The sequence below is a fragment of the Bos mutus genome, chromosome 17 (assembly GCF_027580195.1).
Source record: "Bos mutus isolate GX-2022 chromosome 17, NWIPB_WYAK_1.1, whole genome shotgun sequence".
NCBI classification, from domain to species: Eukaryota; Metazoa; Chordata; class Mammalia; order Artiodactyla; family Bovidae; genus Bos; species Bos mutus.
Window position 1 is genome coordinate 3,145,776 of NC_091633.1, and position 26,294 is coordinate 3,172,069.

The following is a 26,294-nucleotide window of genomic DNA, read 5'->3' on the forward strand; positions in this document are numbered from 1 at the left end:
GTCCAGCCTCACTCTGATGCATTCTCCACCTGCTGCCAGAGAAGCAGAGCTGAGGCACCCACTGGCAGCCCTTGGGAATCCAGCCTGGCTGGGAAGGCCTTTCACAGCCCAGGATCTGGCCCGGGCTGGTCTCTCCAGCCTCATCTTGGGACGTCCTCACCTCCCCACTTCTCCCTGCTCCTGCCCCCTACCCCCGCCCCCACCACCAAGAACTGTCTTCAGCTCAGGACCGCCATGCTCTCTGCCCCCTCGGAGTCTCACTTTCACTGCACTTCACTCACCATCAGCCCTCTGGGTCTTGGCTTATGCATCCCCTCCTCCAGGGAGCCTTCCCTGACCATCCAGACTGGGTTAGTTGCCTTTCACTGTGCTTGCTTTGTCCCGGTCAAGTGTCAGACACAATCCACTGTGACTGTCTGTGGCTCTGTCTGCCCTCTCCCAGCAGGCAGTGAGGTCCCTGGCTGCACAGACTGGTTCTGTTTTCCACTCAATCTTTATCTCCAACACTGTCTGGCACAGAGAGATGTGCAGTAAGCATTTGTTGTATAATAACTTAAAATATACTGATCTCCATAAAATTTAGCAAGAAAGCAAGTTTTCTAACTCAGAAGGCACTGCCTGCTCCAGATCTATGATTAAAACTCATCAAAGGACAAACATGGTCTGCAAAAACTGCTGTTTCTGAGGCCTCTTTGTGGGAGGAAGCAGTCATTCTGCAGGTCTCACATCCTGGGGATCACTTTCCCTTAGCACAGTCCTGAGTGACCACCTTCATTTCTCAGACAGGGTGGTCTGCTCCAGCACTGCCTGGCTGACCTAAGTAGCAGGGCTCTGGGAAGCTTCTGGGTCCCAGGGACAGGGTCGGCAAGGGACACCAGGTTGAGAAAAGGCATGTTTTGCATCAAGGTGTCATGGTTTTTCTATTTCCAAAAATAACGAATCTCCGTGAATTGCATTCTCGCTCAAACATTCCCTAAGGCAAAGATCTTACACGATCAGTCATATTTTGGGAGCGACAGTATTAGCGGTATTGCAGAGCTATTTGTCTACTTTAAGATGTGGCGTTTCAGGCCCCAGCAGAAAGAAAAGAGGAGCAGCCTGTATCTACAGTGACCTTCCTGATCCCGCTCCACACTAGGGGTCCCAATGAATGTGATCTGTGCACAGGCCCCCTGTTCTTTGAAGCAAAGAGGACATATAAAATGCTGTGATGCCTGAGAAAAATGTCCAGTCATTTTTAAAAGGCAAAAGGAAGGCTTCCCTGGGGGTCCAATGGTTAAGAATCCACCTGCCAGTGAAGGGGACGTGGGTTTGATCCCTGGTCCAGGAAGATTCCACCACTTGCCGCAGAGCAACTAAGCTCTTGGGCCACAATCACTGAGCCTGAATGCCTAGAGCATGCGCTCCACAACCAGAGAAGCCCCCGCACTGCAGTGAACAGTAGCCCCCATTCACTGCACTAGAGAAAGACTGTGCGTAGCAACAAAGACACAGTGCAGCCAAAAATAAATACAGAAATTAAAAAAAAAATAACTTAAAAAATGGCGAAATGAGTGTGTTCATCAAGAAAACGTGACTTGAACACTTCCTCTGGTTTTCCTGGGTAGGCTGACTTGGTCTCCCTGAGCCTGGACTCCCCCACACTGCTGGTGGGCGTATAAAATCGTAGAATCACTTTGGAAGACAATTTGGCAACTACTTAGAGAGTTAAACATCCATCTACCCTCTGACCCAGGCATGCCACCCCTGGGTATTTACCCAAGAGAAAGGGAGGCACATGTCCACGCAAATGCTTGGACAGGAATGTTCATAGCGGCTCTACCTGCAGCAGCCAGAACCTGGCAACACCCTGAGGCAGGAGGCAGTGGGTAAGCTGCGGCACATCTCCAGGGGAAACCAGTGACACGCGCACAGCGTGAGTGGATTTCAAAACAGTTACACTGGGCGAAAGAGGCCAAACGGAGAGGAAGAAGAGACTTACTGTACAAGTCCACCTGCACACAATTCCAGAAAACGCAAACGTTACTGTGCCTGGAAGCAGGTCAGTGTGGCCTGGGGAGGCCGGAGGGGCTGGACACAGGGCAATTTGGGGTGGTGGATATGTCCCTAATCTTGACTGAGGTGGTGGTTTCATAGATATGTACTTACCTCAAACTTACCAAATTGTACAGTTTAAATACAGGCAGTTATGCTCAGACCCTCGGTTGTGTCTGATTCTCTTCGACTGCATGGACTGTGGCCTGCCAGGCTCCTCTGTCCATGGAATTCTCCAGGCAAGAATACTGGAGTGGGTTGCCATTTCCTTCTCCAGGGGGTCTTCCTGATCCAGGAATTGAACCTGGATCTCTTATGTCTCCTGCACTGGCAGGCAGATTCTTTACCACCAGCGTGACCTGGGAAGCCCATAGGTAGTTATGACACGCCTATTTTTCCAGTAGTCATGTATGGATGTGAGAGTTGGACTATAAAGAAAGCTAAGCACCAGAGAATTGATGCTTTTCAACTGTGGTGTTGGAGAAGACTCTTTGAGAGTCCCTTGGACTGCAAGGAAATCCAACCAGTCAATCCTAATGGAAATCAGTCCTGAATATTCATTGGAAGGACTGATGTTGAAGCTGAAACTCCAATACTTTGGTCACCTGACATGAAGAACGGACTCATTTGAAAAGAACCTGATGCTGGGAAAGATTGAAGGTGGGAGTAGAAGGGAACGACAGAGGATGAGATGGCTGGATGGCATCACCGACTCGATGGACATGAGTGTGAGTAGGCTCCGGGAGTTGGTGATGGATGGGTGATGGACAAAGAGAACACATGTATGTGTTTTATTTTCTTCTCCCAGTTTTATTGATATCGTTGACATACAGCATTCTGTAAGTTTAAGGTGTACAGCGTCACGATTTGATGGACAACCATTCTCTTTGGTGTTCAATACATGTTTGTTTTAATGCTGTTACTGAGCATAATCAGTTCAGTTCACTTCAGTCGCTCAGTCGTGTCTGACTCAATCCCGTGGACTGCAGCACACCAGGCCTCCCTGTCCATCACCAACTCCCGGAGTCTACTCAAACTCATGTCCATCGAGTTGGTGATGCCATTGAACTTCCTGATGTTCAAGCTGGTTTTAGAAAAGGCAGAGGAACCAGAGATCAAATTGCCAACATCCGCTGGATCATGGAAAAAGCAAGAGAGTTCCAGAAAAACATCTATTTCTGCTTTATTGACTATGCCAAAGCCTTTGACTGTGTGGGTCACAATAAACTGTGGAAAATTCTGAAAGAGATGGGAATACCAGACCACCTGATCTGCCTCTTGAGAAATTTGTATGCAGGTCAGGAAGCAACAGTTAGAACTGGACATGGAACAACAGACTGGTTCCAAATAGGAAAAGGAGTACGTCAAGGTTGTATATTATCACCCTGGTTATTTAACTTATATGCAGAGTACATCATGAGAAACGCTGGACTGGAAGAAACACAAGCTGGAATCAAGATTGCCGGGAGAAATATCAATAACCTCAGATATGCAGATGACACCACCCTTATGGCAGAAAGTGAAGAGGAACTCAAAAGCCTCTTGATGAAAGTGAAAGTGGAGAGTGGAAAAGTTGGCTTAAAGCTCAACATTCAGAAAAGGAAGATCATGGCATCCAGTCCCATCACTTCATGGGAAATAGATGGGGAAACAGTGGAAACAGTGTCAGACTTTATTTTTCTGGGCTCCAAAATCACTGCAGATGGTGACTGCAGCCATGAAATTAAAAGACGCTTACTCCTTGGAAGGAAAGTTATGACCAACCTAGATAGCATATTCAAAAGCAGAGACATTACTTTGCCAACAAAGGTTCCTCTAGTCAAGGCTATGGTTTTTCCTGTGGTCATGTATGGATGTGAGAGTTGGACTGTCAAGAAGGCTGAGCGCCAAAGAATTGATGTTTTTGAACTGTAGTGTTGGAGAAGACTCTTAAGAGTCCCTTGGACTGCAGGGAGATCCAACCAGTCCATTCTGAAGGAGATCAGCCCTGGGATTTCTTTGGAAGGAATGATGCTAAAGCTGAGACTCCAGTACTTTGGCCACCTCATGCGAAGAGTTGACTCATTGGAAAAGACTCCGATGCTGGGAGGGATTGGGGGCAAGGGGAGAAGGGGACGACAGAGGATGAGATGGCTGGATGGCATCAGTGACTTGATGGACATGAGTCTCAGTGAACTCCGGGAGTTGGTGATGGACAGGGAGGCCTGGCGTGCTGCGATTCACAAAGAGTAGGACACGACTGAGCAACTGATCTGATCTGATCTGGTTCTCCAGTGGTTAAGAATTTGCGGGACTTGGGTTCAATCCCTGGTCGGAGAACTGGGATCCCACATGCTGGCCCATGCACCCAAACCACTGAGCCTGCACGTCACAAGTAGAGGGTCCATGCACCACAACGAAAGATCCTGCGTGCGGTAACTGAGACCAGACACAGACAAATAAAAATAAATACATATTTTAAAAAAATGATACCTCAATCTTAAAAAATGAAAGCTAACTTTTAAAAGAAAGAGAGAGACAGAGAAAGGCTGTCCACCGAGAAACCCTGCGCTCCACACCCTGCAGCTGGGGCAGCTGCTGCAAGCCTCTGAGGCCACAAGACCAGCACCTTCACGTGGTCAGATCTCCCACCTGGCCTGCTGAAGGCCCAGTTGTGCCCTGGGAAGGCCCCACATTCCCTCACTAAGAAGACCCTACCCGCCCCCCCACCATCAGCCCACATGAGGCTACCGTGCCGGTCATGACGCTCGGGACCACCATTCAGGTTCCCCAGGGCATCCCCCTCTAACTGGCCAGGACTGACTGTTGCGTGAGGCAGAGGTGTTCTTCAGATAGAATTCAATTTGTGATTGTAGATTATCTTCTTTAGCTGCTTTTAGGCAAAAGGACACCATCACGATGGCCAATGAAAATCCCACTCACATGGCCCATTTCCCTCTCCCTGAGGCTCAATGCAATAGAACAGAGGTGATCCCAAGAAGGCGGGAGCATGCCTGGGCTCTGGGGAAGCTGCAGTGACTCCTTCAAGCTCCAGGGCCAGCGTCTAAGCAGAGTTCCCTGTTCCCGGCTTCCCCCACCAGGCAGCAAGCAAAACGACGCTTTCTGCTCCTGCTCTTCACTGGGTCCTCATCCAGGGAATGTGGCAAAGCACAGCTCCGAGCTGCAAAACTCTACATCAGGATTTCAGCACCACTGCTCACACACTCATTCAAATCCTGGGCACCTACTGTGGCAGGCCCGGTGCTCTGCACGTTCCTGGCAGCCAGCAATCTAGCTGAACGGACAGATGTTGAACAAAGCATCTCCACTTCCTAACAGAGATCTCGGGCAAGGGGCTGAGGTCGCCCCTGTGAACAGGGGTAAAGCACCTTCCTCTCAGCAGACCATTCATGACTCACTGAGCCGCTGCCCCGGCCGTGCCTGCACCAGACCCAGCACCGCCCGGGGTCAGCCTCGGCGGTGGGGTGCAGGGAGAAGAAACGGGGTGTGCTCCTTAATGGGTCTCTCTCCCTCCGGTTGGCCCCAGGACAGAATGCTCCGGCCCACCTGCAGTCACCTTACACACAGAGACACCAAGAGGCGTGTGTCTGAGGAGCGCAGCCTTCAGTGGAGAGGTGGACAGTGGGTACCCTGGCCAGGAAACCCCCAAGACCGGCCTCTCCACACCCACAACTCGGGTTGGGGCCTGAGCCCAAGGACAAATGATTCAGTGTGTGGTGGGACCATGACGAAGGAATGATGGAAGGCTGTGGGCAGGGGCCGCTGCTTCCCACTGTGAGCACGACTTTCACTACTCCTTCCCCCTGTGTGTGTGTATTAGTGGGACAAGAAAACTCCATTTTTAATATTAAAATAAAATTGGGACATGGCATTTACTTTTGGGTTGCTTGAAACGCAGTGGTCTGACAGAAGTCAGATCCACAAATGCCAAGGGGATTAAATCAAAAGGGCTTAACGGTATTTCAGTGGCCTGAGCGCACTGCAGCGGGCTGTGGGAAATGGCAGAGTCACAAGTGTGTGGCGTGTCCCCATCTCACAAGTGACGAGTCGCGACTCCACAGGGGCTGCGCCGAGGACAGCGCGCTGCTCAGAGTTTTAGCAGCCCCGCCGCTCACTGGTGACCGAATGTGCCCTAGGACCTGCTCTGGACAACTGCTTGGCCATTTTCCGAGAGGAGATGGATCACTGCAGCACATTTATTGCAAAAGGACTGGCACTGGCAATGAGAAAAACGGCACTGGACGACTCGCAGTTTTTAAAATAACACTAAATAACTGTGCCTTTCTGCTGGCTGGGGCCTCTGAGCCCCAAGCGGACTGAGCTCTCAGCCCGAGCAATCATGTGGTTCGGGCACCTTCATTTGGTTTTAAATAGACTATGGACAGATTAAGGGTTTTCGCTTCGTATTAAATTGAGAATCTGACTGGCACACATGAAATACTATGTAAGAGGGAAAATAATGAGCCAAGGGATACGGAAGAGCAGGAAGCGCGTCTGAAGCAAGGGGGATGGGCTGGTTTCTGTGTAACAGGAGCTAGACCAGACGTGAGGGGAGGAGAAGCAAAGGGCAGGGCTGGGCAGGGGGCGTCGGGCGGGGCACCTATCAGCAAAGGCGCCCCATCACCCAAGCTCGAGACTGAGCCCTCCTCTGTCCCTTCGAGTCTATTGCTACTTCATTCTGCAAAGAAACTGGGGGAAAAAAGTGTTTCCTGGGACTTCTGAGGTGATCCAGTGGTTAAGACTTCACCTTCCAATGCAGGGACTACAGGTTTGATCATGGATCAAGGAGGTAAGATCCTACATGTCTCACGACCAAGAAGCCAAAAAACAAGAAGTATTGTCACAAATTCAATAAAGATTTTTTAAATGCTCCATCTTTAAAAAAAAAAAAAAAAGTTTAAAAAGTGCTTCCTGGCCTTCCCTGGTGGTCCAGTGGATAAGAACCCTTCTGCCAATACATGGGACACGGGTTCAAATCCTGGTCCGGGGAGATTCCACACGCCTTGGGGCAACTAAGCCCGTGCATCACAACTACTGAGCCTGTGTGCTCTAGAGCCTGGGAGCCACAAGAGAAGCCACTGCAGTGAGCCGCCCGAGCTCCGCAACAAAGAGCAGCCCTCACTCGCCGCAGCTACAGAAAGGCCACTCGCAGCAACAAAGACCCAGCACCGCCAAAAATAATTAACTATTCTTTTGGTTTAAAGTGCTTCCTGTTTTTTCTGGCGCTCTTTCAGGGAAGGACAGGCGTGGGTCCCTGTTACTCAGAGTCTCATCTGTCCAGCTCGCGTAGCTGCAAGCGCAGCCCTGGAGGTGCAGGGAGGCCCGGACGGCAGAGGCTGGAAGGGGGCAGGGCCGCCTGAGGCTGCCTTTCAGAAGCACTGTCAAATGTCTGTGGGACGTGCTGACCACAGGCACAGAGAGGGAGTAGAAGGTCCTAGGTGTCCAGTCACTTCAGTCGTGTCCGACTCTTTGCCACCCCATGAACCGTAGCGCACCAGGCTCCTCTGTCTGTGGGACTCTCCAAGCAAGAATATTGGAGTGGGTTGCCTTGCCCTCCTCCAGGGGATCTTCCTGACCCAGGAATCGAGCCCATATCTCCTGCATCTCCTGCATGGCAGGCAGGTTCTTTACCCACTGAGCCACCTGGGAAGCCCTGCAGAAGGTCGTACTGGTCCTCAAAGAACCCACAGGCCACACCACCAAGCTGTTAGTGGTCACGTATTCCATGCGAGAAAAGATTTGATCAGAACCCACAGGCCATACCACCAAGCTGTTAGTGGTCACGTATTCCATGCGAGAAAAGATTTGATCAGAACCCACGGGCCACACCACCAAGCTGTTAGTGGTCACGTATTCCATGTGAGAAAAGGTTTGATCACGCGTCCACAGTGCCTGAGCATCTCTAGATGATGCACACGCACGTCGTGCTGCTTGACTAACGCCTGACGAACCTGTGCTCTCTGGGTCAGCGGAACTCATATCCTTCTTGGAAACAACAAGGCCAGAGGAGAGGGGAGTCAAGACCCACGACACCATCGCACCAGTACCCAGCACAACGTCTCCTAGGGAGGCATCAGCAAAGAGAGGGAGCTGCAAGAGAGACAGGGTCCGCAGGCCGTCACCTGTGCAGCAGGCTGGAGCCGTAAGAAGCCCAAGCGTCCAGCCGAAGGATGGCGGGATGAGGAAGCTGGGGCACCGGCTCTGCACAGAACAGAAGCCAGGCGTGAAAAAGGGACAGGCGAGGCTGCAGAACACTGGCCCGGAACACGGATGCTGTAATGCTAAGTGGAGGAGAGCTCGGCTCGCTGTGCGGGGATGTGTGCGGGGAGCTGGGAGGGAGTGGCGATGGCTGGATCACGGCAGTGTTTTCATTGCTTCTTTCAAGCTGCCTTTCCTGCCATGTTTTAATGGCACAGAGAGTCAAGTTGAAGCAAGAGCGGAGGATGATTTTTCCCACCGGTTCCCCCTTCCTTCCTCTTCTCCACAGGAGAGTGTGGATTTCCTCCAAGTGTCCCCGGCTTCCAGCCTGACGGGCGTGTTTGCGAACCAGCCTGTCTCTGCCCTTGGGGCCTCCTGAATTCATCCCTCTCCAGGACAGCTCCTGCCTCCCTCCGCGGACAGGCTGCCTGGGCTGTGGCCGCAGGGGCGCCCTGGCATTTTTCTCCTGAGTGTGGGTATCAGTTGATGGCCGTGAGCTGTGATCGCATCTGGGAGACCCTGAGCCCGGTGCAATGGGGGCATTTCCATAAAAATGGACAAGCATAGGCCCTTCTGGATAAGTTATGATGGCCAAGGCTCACGCGAGGGTATTTGTGGGTTTACCTTCCCTTAGCCATGCTGCGCACTTTCTGCTGAGGCAGTGTTTGCTGGAACAACCTTTATAACTCTCCAAGTATCAAAATGGAAAGTGTGCATTCAACCCAGTAATCCTTTCTCTAAGAATTTACCCTTAGGAAATAACCACACCACAGCCAAAGAAAAGAGAAAGCAAGCACAGAAATGCTTGTCCCAGTGCTTTTTTTGGATAATAAGGAAACGCGGCAAGCAACCCGAATGGCTAAGAAAATGTTTGATTAAATTGTGCTATATCCACCCCATGGATATCACGCACTATTAAAAATGACATTACAGGGACTTCCCTGGTGGTCCAGTGGTTAACGACCCCGCCTTTCAATGCAGGGCCTGCAGGTTCGATCCCTGATCAGGGAACTAAGATCCCACGTGTCACAGGGTGCAGCCAAAGAAAGAAAAAAGACACTGTAATTAGATACCCGAACAGGTGACAAGATGAAAGAATTGCTGTTTCAGGTGTGACAGTGGCCTCGAATGGATGCTTTTAAGAGTCCTTGTATTTTGATTATTCATTTACTTGTTGGCCACACTGTGAAGCACGTGGGATCTTAGACCAGGGATTGAAACTTCGTCCCCTGCAGTGGAAGTCTGGAGTCTTAACCACTGGCTTGCCAGGGAAGCGCTGAGTCCTTGGGTTTTAGAGAGACATGTGAAATATTTGCAGATGGGGTTTGGTTTAAAATAACAGTGGGGAAGCAGATTAGTGGTTCCCAGGAGCAGAGGGAGGTGGGGAACAGGGAGTGAGCGCTAATGGGCATGGGGCTTCCTCTTGGGGATGATGAAAGTGTTCTGGAATTAGAGGTGACGGCTGCACGATGCTGTGAGTGTGCTAAGTGTCACTAATGGTGAATTTTGTGTCATGTGCATCTATCACAATAAAAAAAAATAATAATGGAGGGTTACCAGAAGATGGGATGAGGTGAAATACGACTGGCCATGAATTGATACTTGTTGGAAGGTGAGTGATAAGAACGTGGGGCTATGTGTGGTATAAGTGTGTTAGATACACATGCATGAAACATATTGGATAGCTTCCATAATAAACAGTGATGCATATTTTTTTGGCTCAGAATGTCTGCAACATGTTGAATTTAATGAACCAGTTTCAATATTGAATATTGTGAATTTTCCAGTGGTGTGAAATTACATATAAAAATGCATCTGTATGCATAAATTAATGTTTGCGATGCTATTCCGTAAAGATTTAACTGTGACCATTTCTAGGTTAGTACATTTGAGATTTTTCTCCATTTTGTTCATTTCCCAGTATGGTTTGCACTTTTCTTTTTTCCATTCAATCTTTTTACAAAACAATAAAGGTTTTCATCTTAAAAAGCAGAAATGTTTAGAACACCCTTTTTACCTCAGGCAGTCTCACAGAATGGTCCTGGGAAAATGGCAGATTCCCAGCAAGAGCCACCTGGCTAGCTTGACACCTGGGCGCTTGGTGGCACCGCCCTCTGCAGTGGCCATCTCCACTGCTGGACGCCCCTGCCAATGGTCATTACTTACCCTCATGACTACCTGAAGACACAGCAATGATCCTCCCTTTGAGGAGCAAAGAAATGAAGGCTTAGCGAGGTTAAGGGCCTCGTCAAAAGTGACACAACGGAAGGGACTTCCCCGGTGGTCCATGGTTAAGAATTGGTCTTGCCGTGCAAGGGACACGCGTTCAAACCCTGGTCAGGGTGCTGAAATCCCACACGCTGCAGAGCCCGAGTGCCACAACTTGAGAGTCTGCACCTCAACAAGAGATCACACAACTTGGGAGTCTGTGCACCTCAACAAGAGATCACACAACTTGGGAGTCTGTGCACCTCAACAAGAGATCACACAACTTGAGAGTCTGTGCACCTCAGTAAGAGATCACACAACTTGGGAGTCTGTGCACCTCAACAAGAGATCACACAACTTGGGAGTCTGTGCACCTCAGTAAGAGATCACACAACTTGGGAGTCTATGCACCTCAACAAGAGATCACACAACTTGGGAGTCTGTGCACCTCAACAAGAGATCACACAACTTGGGAGTCTCTGTACCTCAACAAAAGATCACACAACTTGGGAGTCTGTGCACCTCAGCAAAAGATCACACAACTTGAGAGTCTGTGCACCTCAACAAAAGATCACACAACTTGGGAGTCTGTGCACCTCAGCAAGAGATCACACAACTTGAGAGTCTGCACCTCAACAAGAGATCACACATGATGCAGTGAAGATCCTGAGGGCGGCAACTAAGTAAATTTTAAAAGCTCGTTACACAACGGAAAAGACAAACTCTAATTCAAAACGGTATGGGTGCCCCAGTGTTCACAGCGGCGCTGGTCACAACAGCCAGACATAGAAGCAGCCTGAGTGTCTGTCGACAGAGGAATGGGTAAAGAAGATAAGGAATATATATGTGTGTACACAGTGGAGTATTACTCAGCCACAAAAAAGAGTGAATGAAGCCATCTGCAACACATGCATGGACCTGGAGACTATCATACTAAGTAAAGTAAGACAGAGAAAGACAAAAAGGGACCTCACTTATTTGTGGAATCTTAAAAAAAAAAAAAAGAACTTATTTACTAAACAGAAACAGACTCACAACCAATATAGAAAATAGTATTATGGTTATCAAAGGGGAAAGTGTGGGGGGGGGGGCAGGGATAAATTAGGAGTTTAGGATTAGCAGATACACACTACTATTACTAGATAAGTAATAAGTTCCCTGTACAGGACAGGGAACTACATTCAGTATCTTGTAATATCTATAATGGAAAGGAATCTGGAAAAGAATACACATACATACATATATATGTATAACTGAATTACTTTGCTGTATTCCTGAAACTAACATAACATTGTAAACCAACTTTCAAAATTTGTTTTTAAGCTACACAATGACTCAAGGCAAAATTAGGGTCCCAAATCTTGTGCCCCCTTTACTAAGCCACAGCCCTGCACACTGTCATGCAAATGAGACTCAGCTATGCCCCCTGTTGGGGTGAACTTGCCCGCCTGCTGGTGCCACAGCCCCGAATACCTAGCCTTGAGCTTTGTAAGTTTCTCTCCAAATCAAAGCTCAAGCTGGCAAAGTCGAGTGCAGAAGGAACCCAGGAAGATGTCCCATCCCAGCTCACCTTGGGTTCGGGTCACGTACTTTGCCGAAACGAGCTGCCAACCCCACCCACGTCAGAGACCGGTGCTCATGCCCACAGATCCACAAGTAGGTTAACATTTAAATGGCAACAAAGCATGGACCTTCTCAATCTGATAATTACAAAGATAAGTGCTATTATGCCCTTTAGTTACAAAGGAAACAATTAGTATCAGGATAATTGCCCTGGCAGGAAAATGATGCTTAAAGCATCTTAATGGTAAGAATGGACGGAATGCAGACAAGTGAGTCTTTAGTTTATCTTTCTGGTCAAACGACTCTGACCTATTAATCCTCATATGAAGTCCACCTCCAGTACAGACATTTCAGAATGCTTCTTTTTCTACTGAAATAAGGGGACCACCTCTGGGCCATGGGCTCCTGGGCTCTGCCAGCTGGCAGAGGGTCTGTGGGAAGAGTCGGAACAAACACCACCCTCGCTTTGAAAACCCAGCTCAGCCTCCCTGAGAGCTGAGCTATCAACCTGCTCGCGTTCTCGTACATTCCAACTCGCTGGAGAGTGACCCAGTTACCCTGAGCCTCTTCCGCCAGCACTGACTTACATGAGTCCCTCAGGGTAAGCCGCTGCCATCTGTATGGGCACAGGGTCACATCTGAATCCAAACTGCCAACACCGCTTACACAACAGGACACTGTCGCTCTGCAAAGTTCCCTCCTGGTGGCTCTCGCCTTTGCTGAAGAGGATACTTGAGAATTGACTCCAACTCACGTCCCTTCCCCGCCCTGCAAGCCCTGGCAAGGCCGAGCCCTCCGAGGTCTCTGTCCTTCCAGGAAGCCGTGCCCTATGCCAATTCCTGCTTCTTCCGGAAGGGCCAGAATTCTCTCCCAGAGACACTAACTTTCTCCTTGGTTTCTTCAGACTCTGAAGAGAGCCCAGCCTTCTCTGCTGGAAGCACGTGTGTGTCCCCCTTTCTCAGGCCCCGACCCCCTTTTCTAGTTCCCTCCTGACCTCTGAGTCACCAGGGAGAGTACAAGTTCCTTTAAAAAAGCCTCAGTGCACTGCATTGTTAATTTTTCAGATATGATAACGGTACCTTGACTATATTAACCTTTTTAAAAAGGCATCCTTATCTTTTAGACACACACCCTGAAATGTTGACAAATATTCAAAATGATGCAAGGTTAGGGAAGAGAGCAGAGACACAGAAACAAGACTGAGTTGATAACTGGTGACAGGTATGGGCCGGTTCCTGAGACTTCTGTCTGCTTCTGTCGTCCCCTGGGTTCCGCAGCATCCTTGAGTCCACCTGCACCCTCCTGAGGCTTTCATGCCTCTTTGAACCGACGTGTTTACTGAGCAACAACTCCACACAAGGCGCTGCTGCAGCTGCAAAGTAAGAGCGACGGGCGCTCCTGCAAAGAGCCCTCAGGATGAGGAGGCTGGGCCTCGATTTTCACAAAACACCCCCCTGCAAAGTAAGAGCGACTGGCGCTCCTGCAAAGAGCCCTCAGGATGAGGAGGCTGGGCCTCGATTTTCACAAAACACCCCCCTGCAAAGCAAGAGCGACGGGCGCTCCTGCAAAGAGCCCTCAGGATGAGGAGGCTGGGCCTCGATTTTCACAAAAACCCCCCCTGCAAAGTAAGAGCGACGGGCGCTCCTGCAAAGAGCCCTCAGGATGAGGAGGCTGGGCCTCGATTTTCACAAAACCCTCCCCTGCAAAGTAAGAGCGACTGGCGCTCCTGCAAAGAGCCCTCAGGATGAGGAGGCTGGGCCTCGATTTTCACAAAACCCCCCCAGGGACTCATTTCTCAAACTGAGCACAGATTTTTCTCTCCCCAGATACCAGGGTGGGCCTGTGAAGCGGAGTGGGGTGAGCTGGGCTTCCTGTCCTGGCATCGCTGAGGGGAAATCTTAACTGCCCCCACCCTGTGCCTCCCTTGGTCTTACTGGATGAAGTGGCCCAGATGTGAGTCAGGGCAGAGAAGAGTTTGAGGGAGAGAGAAGCTGACTCATACACGTTTCAGAGGGTTTGGGTGGGCTCAGCCCCTCTGTCCCACAACCTGTGAGCCAAGGACTACAGGCCAGGAGAGGCCTGCCTCTCACCTGGGCTAGAAGCTTGGAGGGAAGTGCTGAGACCACCAGGGGCTTCGAGGCCTGAACACCTGAACGCCGGACACCGCCTAATCCAAAGGGCTAGAAATCAGAAGCAGACCCCCCCACCTCCTGCCAAACTGGGCACAGATCTGTTTATCTGTACAGAGGGCCGTGTGGCATTCTGGGGGCCCCGGATCCACAGCCAGAGCGACCAGAGAATTCCCATCTCGAGCTGCTGACCTATCGATGAGCAGTGGCTGCCCACCCCCCTGCCCCCAGTACCACTGAATGTTCATCCTGGGGCCACTAGAGAAACGGAAGCCAAACCCTCTGGTCAGCAACGCCTTTTTCGCTGCTATCAGCTTCGGTGAAACACAGTTCACACCCACAGTCCCACTCTCTCAGTCCAGGTGAGGACCGTGGAGCCAGAGTCTTCATGGTGAAGGGCGCAGCGTTCCCAGTACGGACACAGTCCCTCTTCTCAGGAGGAGAGAAGGCTTCACCCATACCAGGAAGACAGCGGCCAAGGATACAGGTACAAGTGCCCCCGGGGGACTCCCCACACTGCCCGTCGTCTCTCTGGATCCCGTTCATTAAAAAAAAAAATACATGGCAGTAAACCAGAATTAAACCCTCATTCCATGGAAAACGTGCAGTCTGGAAATGGGGGAAGCAAGACGGGTGCAGCAAGCCATCCAGGAAGTCTGAGTAGACCGTGTTTCTCAAAGGAGATCCGTGGGGGGCTGACAGGAGCACTGCCTGGAATGCATATTAAAAATGGGGTTTCTCGGGCTTCTCTGATGGTCTACAGGTTAAGACTTCAAATTCCCAGTGCAGGGGGCCCCAGTTCAATCCCTCTGGGGAACTAGATCCCACATGACACGACTAAGAGTTCATACCACAGACTTCCCTGGTGGTGGTGCAGTGGATAGGAATCCGCCTGCCAGTGCCGGGGACACAGGTTCAATCCCCACTCCAGGAAGATTCCACGTGCGGCAGAGCAACTCATCCCATGAGACACAACTGCTGAGCCCATGCTCTAGAGCCTGTGAGCTCTGACTCCATGGGTCACAACTGCTGAACCCCTTGCGACTGGGGCCTGTGCTCCGCGAGAGTGCTAAGTCACTTCAGTCATGTCTGACTCTTTTCAACCCTGTCGATTGTAGCCCACCAGGCTCCTTTGCCCATGGGATTTTCCAGGCAAGAATACTGGAGTGGGTTGCCATTTCCTCCTAAAAGGGGTCCTGACTCAGGGATCGAGCCCGCATCTCTTACATCTCCTGCTTTGGCTGCTGCTACTGCTATGTCGCTTCAGTCGTGTCCGATTCTGTGTGACCCAATGGACGGCAGCCCACCAGGCTCCCCCATCCCTGGGATTCTCCAGGCAAGAACACTGGAGTGGGTTGCCATTTCCTTCTCCAATGCATGAAAGTGAAAAGTGAAAGTGAAGTCGCTCAGTCGTGTCCGACTCTTCTCGACTCCGTGGACTGCAGCCTACCAGGCTCCGTCCATGGGATATTCCAGGCAAGAGTACTGGAGTGGGGTACCACTGCCCGGGCCTTTTACCACTAGCGCCACCGGGGAAGCCATTGCAATGAGGAGCCCGTGCACTGCAATGAAGAGTAGCCCCTGTGTGCAGCAATGAAGACTCAGGGCAACCAAAAATTTAGGGGAAAAAAAAGTGTCCACACACTGAAACTAAAGACCCCGCGTGCCGCAACGAAGCTTGAAGACCCCGGGCACTGCAACTCAGGCCTGGAGCAGCCAAGATAAACAAAAAATTATTTTTTTAAAACAGAAATGTGTACATTTAAAATGGGAGTTCCTGAGCACCACCTGATCATCTCGTCAGAGTCTCAATGGTCCTCCCCTAAGAATTTTAACGTGTTCACCCCAGTGGCCTTCGTGCCCACCTAAGTTACAGAGAAGTGTTTCTGGGTGTGTGTGTGTGTGCGTGTCGTGTGTCTGCGTGTGTACTGTTGCTGTTGTCTAATCCATGCCAGTCAATATTTTACTACCTTAATCAGCTCGTGAAAGACTTCAGTAAACCTGTCCACCTCAGCGGATGAGGCTTCTCCTTCTTGGGCCCTGGGAATCTGAGGGGTAACAGCTTGAATGTGCCCGTGTTTTCCGTTTGTCCTGAGACGAGCGCACCCCACCCCCGCTCAGCCTCTGGGGGTGGCCACGGTTGAAGCCATGGCTCAGTACTTGCAAGCATTCTCCGAGCACTCAGGAGCAGCGCCTCCCACCCACTCAACAAGCCAGAAACCCCCATTTCAGGAAGCCACTCCTCTGAATGAGAAGAGTGCCGAGGGGACCAAGGAGAGACCACTCTCTCTCCAGGCCACGTGCGAGCCGAGGCACAGAGGCAGCAGGCTTTCCAGGGGCTCTCTCCAGAGCCCGAACAGCCCCCTCCCCACTCCCCAGGGATTTATTTTCACCTGGAGGGATCACAGCCAACAGAGACAGCAGGAAAGCCTTCCAGGTCCTACCTTTAGAGGATTTTCATCTTGAAGCTCTAGGACGGCAGGCTGCCCAGATGTTCTTTAGGCTCAGCCCCCAGGGCCACCGGCCAGCCACCCCCCTGCAGCCCCTGCCTGAACGCCCACCTTGGTTGCTCTAAGGGCAGAATCTGGGTGGCCCGGGGTAATTCCAAGTCCCAGGCTGTGATATCAGAATAGGGCTATGACATCAACGTGGGGGCAGGTCAGCCTGGGGGAGCAGGGCAGGAGAGGGAGCCCCCGAGGGGCTGGATTAGCCACCCCATGGTGGGAGCAAGGCGCGAGATAGGGGGTGTCCGGCAGTGGCTTCACGGCTCACAACCTCCTGGCACCCACTGGGAGGCGGGCCTGAAGATCTGAAAATGATTCACAAATCCTGAAAGGTACGTGGCAAGCCAGCCAAGCGGCTGGCGCTTCGGGAACTGATTCAGGCACCGATTCAGGAGCAAGGAAAGCAAATGAACCGTCTTCTAGCGCCCTCCTGTGTCAAATGAAAGGACATGCTCTGGTTTCTGACTGAGAAAGTCCCAAGTGGGCTGAGCCTCACGTCCCCGCAAGATGCAGCTAAATGCAGGTCGATGAAAGGCGAAAGACGCTTTACATCTGAATAAGAATAAACAAACTGCAGTATGAGTATGCCCCAATCATTGTATGGGACACATTTACACTAAAACATTACTTGTTGTGTGTCTGAAGTTCAAATGAAACTCGGGGGCCTCTATGTGTATTCACAAAAATTTGGCAATCTTATCCAGGGAGATTTTTTAATGCAGGTGCCCTCTGCCCACCCCATTCCCAACACTGCTCTCATTCATTCAGATTTATCACTGCCCAGCGACCTGGGAGTCTGTGTTATTTTAAAGCTGCCAAGGTGACTATTATCAGTAACTACAGCTGACTTCCGTTAAGCATTTGCCAAGCCATGTGCCAGGTTCATATCACCCACTATGTCAGCCCTCACCGCACCTCCAAGGGGGTGGTTCTATGATTAAGCCCATCAGAAAGCAGCACCTTGACCAAGGTCATACAGCCATGAAGGGAGCCACGGTTTGAACCCAGGCGTACTGGATCCCACTGACTTAGAAATCTTTGAATTGGAAGGATGCTGGGAGGCACACAATCGGCTGGTGGGGGAGCCCCTTGCCAAGTTCAGCATCGCTGCTGACACACTCAAACACCAGAGTGTGGACCCCAAGGAAGAGAGTCATCATGGTAAGGGGGACCCACATTCTAACTAGTGGAGACCAGAACAGAAGGTCGGACTGACAGTCAGTGACCTGCCTTCCACAGGCACTGAGAGGCTCGTGCTGGCGGGACCCCAGCGCAGGGACACTGCAGTGCTATAAAAACAAGGAGGAAGCTTTTCATGCACTCACAGGGAGAAATCCCAAGATCTACTATCGCTAAACAGAAAAAAAAAAAAAAAAAACAGCAAAGTGGGGGATTGCACTTTTTAAAAATAAGTACTTATTTGCGGGACTTCCCCTTAGTCCAGTGGTTAAGACTGCCTTCCAATGCAGGAGGTGCGGGTTCAATCTCTACTCAGGGAATTATGATCCCCCAGGTTGCACGGTGCAGCCAAAAAAAGTGTACTTATTTGAATATACACACGTAAAGACACACGATCCCGGAAGCTCAGTGGCCCCGTGTGGCAGAACAGGGTGGTCAGCTGGGCAGAGTCAAGGCCAGACTTCACAGCATGCGCCTTTGAAACTGTTGGTTTACGAATCTTGTAAAGACATTACATGGTAAAAAAATGAATGCATGAAAGTAAAATGTAAAATGTCTTGCTTAGGACTTCTGAGCCAACCTTCCACCTTGGCGAAGGGGGCAGCTCTGGCTAAATGGTTTTCAGTCTCCGAAGCAGACCTCAGAGAAAGTCTGGCCTGAGGCACAAGCCCACCATCCTGGTCTCCCGCCCCGCCTTCTGCCTCTGGAGCTGACCCATCACAGCATCCAAAGGTTCTGCTGAAGCCCAGGAACCAGGGTTGACCCAAGAAAGGCACACCGAGCCCCGCCCACCACACACATCCCCACCCCGAGAACTGCCGGCCACCCCTGCCGTCTAACGTCCATCCGGCTGCTGAGGACGCGGAGCTGAGTGGGCAGGGCGAGGTGGGTCTTCCGGTCGGTCACCATTGTCCCCCCAACACTCTCAGCTCCCTCGGCCTCCAGACCCGTGACACTGCACGTGCTCCCGCCACGCCGAGCGCTGGCTACCTGAGTGGTTGCTCATCATGCGGACAGCCCTGGCCTTGGCCAGCTCCAGGGCGGTGATCCACTGCTGCCGCTCCACCTCCGAGCCGGCCTTGAGGTGGTAGGTCCTGCCCCCGCTGGTCAGCACGATACCGCAAGAGTCCTCCGTGTCGAAGTGCGCGGTGAACAGGTTGATGGTGCCACGGCAGGTGTGGGCCATTTCCCCCTGGTTTCTGTGGGATGCGAGAGGAGGGATGGCATGAGGCTCCCAGACTCGGTGGTTCTGAACCAAGGGTCCCCAACCTCCAGGATCTAATGCCTGATGATCCGAGGTGGAGTTGATGGAATAATAATGCCAACAAAGTGCACATTAATGTAACCCACTCGAATCATCCCCAAAAGCATCCCCCGCCTCCAGGTCTGTGGGAAAGCTATCTTCCACGAAACCGGTCCCTGGTGCTGAAGAGGCTGGGGACTGCTGTTCCAGACTGAAGAAGAGACCTCAAGGCCCATCCCTGGAGTCTCGGACCCTTGGAGCTGGCCGCGGCCCTGACGCCAGTGCTAGGAGAGAACGCCTCTCAGGACTGACTGGTAGAGGCTGGGCCTTGGCGGGGGGTGCTCTCAGCGGGGAGAGGGGCTGAGGGAGGAGGGCCCACGTCAGGGCCACGTGCAGGGCATGCTGGCTGTGCTCTGAGCCCTTGCAGACACCGGGAAATGGAGAGGGGAGACAGCCAGGGCCCTGCCAGGCAGCATAGACTTCTGACTCCACCCCAGGCTCTTTCCACCGAGTCTCAGAACCACAGAGTTGGAGCATGGTGGGAACCCACTGCTAAAACTGCGATTAGAGACCCGGAACCCCAGGGGGTGGACTTGGAGGGCCCCCCCAACCACTTGCCAGAAATGACCTGGGAACTGAGACCTGAAGAGCAAGGAAACCACCGTTCTCTTCTAGCCCCAGGGGATGAGGGCAATGGCTGGGCTGATCCAGTACCCCCAGTGACAAGGGACTACTCTGTGCTGGTTACAAGATCATGGAGCTGACGGTACCAAAGTAAGGGGAACATACATGTGTATCACTAAGTCCCTCTGCTGTCCCCCTAAACTATCACAGCACTGTTAATTGGCTACACTCCAATATAAAATAAAAAGCTTAAAAAAAAAAAGGTAAGGAAAAGCAGAGGTGACTAAGGCCTGGGCCATTTCCAACTGTGATCAATGTCTGAAAACTGAGCTCCAACTACCATGACTGGATCTACTTAACTCACTCCTCAGACACTCACTGGAAATTCAGACACCAGTCCTCCTCCCCACGACAAACCAAAGCTCTGTCCACAGAGCGGGTGGGGACAAGGTCAGCCCGTAGCCCTGCCGGTGCTGGAGTCCCTGTGGCAATTCTGCTGCTCTTCAGCGCTCACTTACTTTCCCTGGCTGCTCATCACCTGTTACTCTCTCAACTCTTCTACCAGTTCTAGAGTCAAATGACACAAGACGTTCATCTTTCACTGGAACAGCTGCTGCTGTTTCTGATTCTCTCCTGCTTTGGTTACATTCCTTAGAGAAGATGATGTGCGGCTGACATTGAACGACACCGGGGGTGAGAAGCACCCAACCCAAGCATAGGTGAGATCTGCTGGGTGCTGGCGGAGGCTGCGGTGGACCTAGAATGGCCAGCGGGGGAGGGGAAGAGGATGAACACAGAGAACAGCGTCGGGACCCGCCACAGCACCAGACAGAGGGGCCTGCTCCACAGCCTGCCTGCGCCAGTCTCCCAGGCGACCCCAGCGGGCCACCAGGGCAGGACCCTGTCACTGACCGGACTTCCTATGTTCCCTCCCAGGGAATGAGGCAAGGTGTCTTGGAGGACGGTGGTCCCCCTATCACAGTTCAGTTCAGTCACTCAGTCGTGTCAGACTCTTTGTGACCCCATGGACCACAGCACGCCAGGCCTCCCTGTCCATCACCAACTACCGGAGTTTACCCAAACTCATGTCCATCGAGTCGGTGATGCCATCCAACCATCTCATCCTCTGTTGTCCCCTTTTCCTCCTGCCCTCAATCTTTCCCAGCATCAGGGTCTTTTCAAATGAATGAGCTCTTCACATCAGGTGGCCAAAGTATTGGAGCATCAGTCCTTCCAATGAACACCCAGGACTGATCTCCTTTAGGATGGACTGGCTGGATCTCCTTGCAGTCCAAGGGACTCTCAAGAGTCTTCTCTAACATCACAGTTCGAAAGCATCAATTCTTCGGCACTCAGCTTTCTTTATAGTCCAAGTCTCACATCGATACGTGACTACTGGAAAAACCATAGCCTCGACTAGACGTTAACAAAGTAATGTCTCTGCTTTTTAATATGCTATCTAGGTTGGTCATAACTTTCCTTCCAAGGAGTAAGCGTCTTTTAATTTCATGGCTGCAATCACCATCTGCAGTGATTTTGGAGCCCAAAAAATAAAGTCATCCACTGTTTCCCCATCTATTTCCCATGAAGTGATGGGACCAGATGACATGATCTTAGTTTTCTGAATGTTGAGCTTTAAGACAACTTTTCCACTCTCCTCTCTCACTTTCATCAAGAGGCTCTTTAGTTCTTCTTCACTTTCTGCCATAAGGGTGGTGTCATCTGCATATCTGAGGTTACTGATATTTCTCCCAGCAATCTTGATTCCAGCTTGTGCTTCTTCCAGCCCAGCGTTTCTCATGATGTACTCTGCATAGAAGTTAAATAAGCAGGGTGACTATATGCAGCCTTGACGTACTCCTTTTCCTATTTGGAACCAGTCTGTTGTTCCATGTCCAGTTCTAACTGTTGCTTCCTGACCTGCATATAGGTTTCTCAAGAGGCAGGTCAGGTGGTCTGGTATTCCCATCTCTTTCAGAATTTTCCACAGTTTACTGTGACCCACACAGTCAAAGGCTTTGGCATAGTCAATAAAGCAGAAATAGATGTTTTTCTGGAACTCTCTTGCTTTTTCGGTGATGCAGCAGACCTTGGCAGCTTGGTCCCTATAGAAGCGGGAGGGCTCACGCCATCGGAGGCTCGAGTGGACCAGACTAGCGCAAGGTGTGGAGCGTCCTGGACACAAACCTTGTGCGTTTTCTCCAGTTCCCCTGACTGCCTCCTCCTCTGTCTCTGGGTCAGTGCCTCCTCCTTGTCCAGCTGTCCCTCTGCTTATGGACTTTCGTAAAATGACAGCGGGAATCAGGAAATGGGGGCAAACAGGGCAGATACCACCTCCCCCCCCTTTGCTTCTGCGGACTGCTCGGCAGCACGCTTTCTCCTCACATGTGTTCTGCTCGGCGGCACGCTTTCTCCTCACATGTGTTCTGCTCGGCGGCACGCTTTCTCCTCACATGTGTTCTGGAGGAGTCTGTGCGCCAGGCCCACTGTGTCTCTGCCGCTCAAGGTGAAGCGACATCCAGCAAAGCAAGCGCACTGCATCATCGCTTCTGTCCTTCCACTCCCCAATTCTGCTTCATTGCCCTGTGATCGCACCTCTCAAAGTGTTGACTCTTTAACATTTCTTGCCTTGGACTATGCTTTCTGGGGGATTTTCACAAAAAAATGTCTATGGGCAAGGGAAAAAAAAAAAAGGACAGGCAGCAAGTTTCAACCCAGACATATAGAAAGACAAAAGCTGGGACATCCCTGGTGGTCCAGTGGTTGAGAATCCACCTTGCAATGCATGAGACATGGGTTCCATCCGTGGTCAGGAAACTAAGATCCCACATGTCTCAGAGCAACTAAGCCTGGGTGCCACAAGTAGAGAGTCCGTGTGCCACTAGGAAAGATCCCCCATGACGCAATAAAGATCCCAGGTGCTGTAAGTAAGACCCAACGCAGTCAAATAAACGAATGCGTATTTTTAAAAATAAAGAAATAATAGGTTAGATTAAAAGATTCCTCTTACCCAAATCCAGGACAACTTGAGCATCAAAATAAATGATAATGATAGATATTAACCCACTGGATAAGCTAGAAATCCATGAATTCACTCTGACATAAATAAGTGAATAGGGAAAAGCTCTTTTTAAAGAGCAACCATCAAAGTTATAACTGAGTCCAGCAAGAATCGCCAAACAGTGTTAAACACCAGTGGGGATGCTAGGTGAGGAACAGTTTTACAGAGCCTCAAGGTGTCTCCCCATAAAAATATTTTCTAATCAGTCATTAAATTAATATTATAAAAGTAACTTCACAGTTGGAAAAACCTGGCAAACACCATCTTAACGAAATGATGGAAGCCACATTTGTTAGCAGTAGGACAAATCAACACGGTGTGCCTCCTGGGACTGCCCTGGTAGTCCAGCGGTCAAGAATCTGAGCTTCCCATGCAGGGGGTCTGGGTTTGATTCCTCGTTGAGGCAACTAAGATCCCACATGCCAGAAAGAAACAAAAAAAAACCATGGTGTGCCTCCTGATACGGAGCACTGTGAAAGACAAGTATTCGTCCTATGGTGTTCCTGCCGCAAATGCAGGACTGCTTCTAAACATAAGGGAACTCCAGGCAATCCCATACTGAGGCATATTCTACAAAGTAACCGGCCTGAATTTCTCAAAAACTCTCAGGCCACCAAAGACAAGGGAAAATGGAAAACTGTTCCAGACTGAAACGAAAGTGACAAGACAGGACAACCAAATGCAATCTATGGTCGGGAGTGGATCTTCTTGAAGGGACGTGATTGGGACAACTGGCAAATACAGACGGGGTCCACGGGTTGGATGGGAGCGCCGTGTCAGTGGTTACACTCTGCGTATGTCAGAGAACGTTCTGGCTTAAGGAATGCACGCTGATGTGTTATGTGACCACAGGCCTCGCGTCTGATACTTGTTCTTAAAGAGTTAAAAAAAAAGAATACAAATATATTGCTGTGCTAAGTGGCTTCAGTCGTGTCCAACTCTGTGACCCTATGGACTATAACCCACCAGGCTCCTCTGTCCATGGGATTTTCCAGGCAAGAATACTGGTGTGACAAGAATACTGCCATTTCCTTTAGAGACTGATAACATAGATGACGTATATTAACAGTTTGGGGAGGGACTTCCCTGGTGATCCAGGGGCGGGGATGCTGTGCTCCCAATGCAGGGCGCCGGGCTTTGATCCCTGCTCAGGGAGCTGGAGCCCTGATGCCATAACTAAGATCCAAGACCCTGTGCGCTACCCCTGGGACTGAAAGTGAAAGTGCTAGCTGCTCAGTCAGGCCCGACTCTTTATCACCCATGGACTGTGGCCCCTCGGGGTTCCTCTGTCCATGAGACCCTCCCTGGAGTGGGCTGCCATTCCCTTCTCCAGGGGATCTTCCCAACCCAGGGATCCCATCCGAGTCTCCCACACTGCAGGTGGATTCTTTACCATCTGAAGCATGGTTGCTGCTGGGACTAGGGGCAGCCAAATAAATGAATATAAATATTAAGAAAAATAATTGAGGGATCTGAGAGGTGGGCATTCTTGGTACTATTCTTGTAATTTTTGAAATTATTTCAAAACAAAAAGTTTATTTTAAAAAATCTGAGAAGTAGCAACAGTTATACTGAATGGACTCTATTTGGATTTCTGGAAACTGTAAAAAAAATTTGTAATCAATGGGGAAAATTTATTATAGGATTATATGAAATCATGTGTGTGAACCTTGTGAAAATTATAAAGAACCATTGAATTTAAAGAAATTTTCATTCAATAAATACCCATTGAGCGCCTACACGTTTTTAATTTTTAAAAAAATCAATGGGGAAATTTTAATATTTACTGGATATTTGATAATATTAAGGAATTATTGTTAAATTTTTAGGCATTTTAATGCCATTTAGATGAATTTTTAAGAAACCTTCATCTCTAAAGAGATACATAATATTTACAAATATTCACTATTATTAAAATTATTTTTAACGTAATTCTTGGCATTAAGTAAAAGATGTCTGGGACTTACTTCAAATTTAAAAAGAATTTTTTTATGTGGACCATTTTTAAAAGTCTTTATTGAATTTATTACAATACTGCTTCTGTGCTTTATGTTCTGGTTTGGGGGCAGTGAGGCATGATCGATCTTAGCTCCCCTACCAGGGACTCAAACCCGCAGTCCCTGTGCTGGAAGGCCAGGTCCCACCCACTGGACTACAGGGAAGTCTCCACAGGACTGACTTCACATCAGGGGAGGGCAGGGAGGCCTTATGGTGAGACTTGCTGACACCAGGTGATGGGTATCAGCTACTTTTATGTGTTTGAAAATTTCCATAGTAAATAAAATCCATTTAAAATCTGTCACATTTTAAGTTCGTCCCTCCTGTGTACGCTGATGGCCAACAGCGGCGCTGAAGGACTCTGGGGACAGGTCCCTGTGAGCCAGCCCAGGAATGGGGCTGCGTGCGCAAGTGTCTCTGGAGCGAGATGACGGGTCCCTAGGGCACAGGACAGGATCTATTTTGAGCTCAGTCATGAGCCTACACAGAACAATTCAGGGTACTTGAACAGATTTAATTTTTTAAATCATCACACAATCCATGGAGCTGCAGTCACGATCTACAGCATCCTAGATTCTTCCTTTAACAAGCGATCTCTGAGCTTAAAAATTCAGCAGCACTAACATAACCCCCTCCCCAAATGCCACATCAAGCAAAGGAAAGTGAAAGTCATGTCCGACTCTTTGCAACCCCATGGACTGTACAGTCCAGGGAATTCCCCAGGCCAGAATACTGGAGTGGGTAGCTGTTCCTTTCTCCAGGGGATCTTCCCAACCCAGGGATCAAACCCAGGTCTCCAACATTGCAGGCAGATTCTTTATCAGCTGAAAGCCCACATCAAGCAAAGGAAGCTCTAAAAAAGAAAATCAGTTACCAAGACAAGGGGAAGATTAAAATGTCACTTAAGAAGAAATCAGAATTTAACACACTATGACAAATCTTGACAGCATATCAAAAAGCAGAGGTACCATTTTGCCAACAAAGGTCCATATCATCAAAGCTGTGGTTTTTCCAGGAGTCATGTATGGATGTGAGAGTTGGACCTTAAAGAGGGCTAAGTGCTGAAGAATTGATGCTTTTGAACTGTGATGTTGAAGAAGACTCTTGAGAGTCCCTTGGACAGCAAAGAGATCAAACCAGTCCATCCTAAAGGAAATCAGTCCTGAATATTCACTGAAGGACTGATGATGAAGCTGAAGCTCCAATACTTTGGCCACCTGATTTGAAGAGTGGACTCATTGGAAAAGACCCTGATGCTGGGAAAGACTGAGGGCAGGAGAAGGGGGTGAAAGGATGAGTTGATTGGATGGCATCACCGTCTCAATGGTCATAAGTCTGAGCAAACTCCAGGGGATAGTGAAGGACAGGGAAGCCTGGCGTGCTGCAGTCTATGGGGTCACAAGTCGGACGTGACTGAGCAACTCAACGACAACAGCAAAGGACAATTACAAATTTAAATGTAGATTATGAGTTTACTGATGGTGAGACGTGTAATTTATTCAAGAATTCTACTTCTTCCCTTCATGGCCTCTGGTATTATAGGCACTGACATT

The 26,294-nt window shown here is 50.0% G+C and overlaps 1 protein-coding gene across 1 annotated transcript in view; it reads right to left on the bottom strand.

The window, feature by feature from the left end:
- The window catches only part of OSBP2 (oxysterol binding protein 2), a 123,002-nt gene that overhangs the window by 77,249 nt on the left and 19,459 nt on the right, over positions 1-26,294 (bottom strand). The window contains exon 2 of the mRNA XM_070385560.1: positions 18,806-19,014. Within this exon, the coding sequence (XP_070241661.1) occupies positions 18,806-19,014 (209 nt within the window). The remainder of the gene's footprint in view (positions 1-18,805; positions 19,015-26,294) is intronic.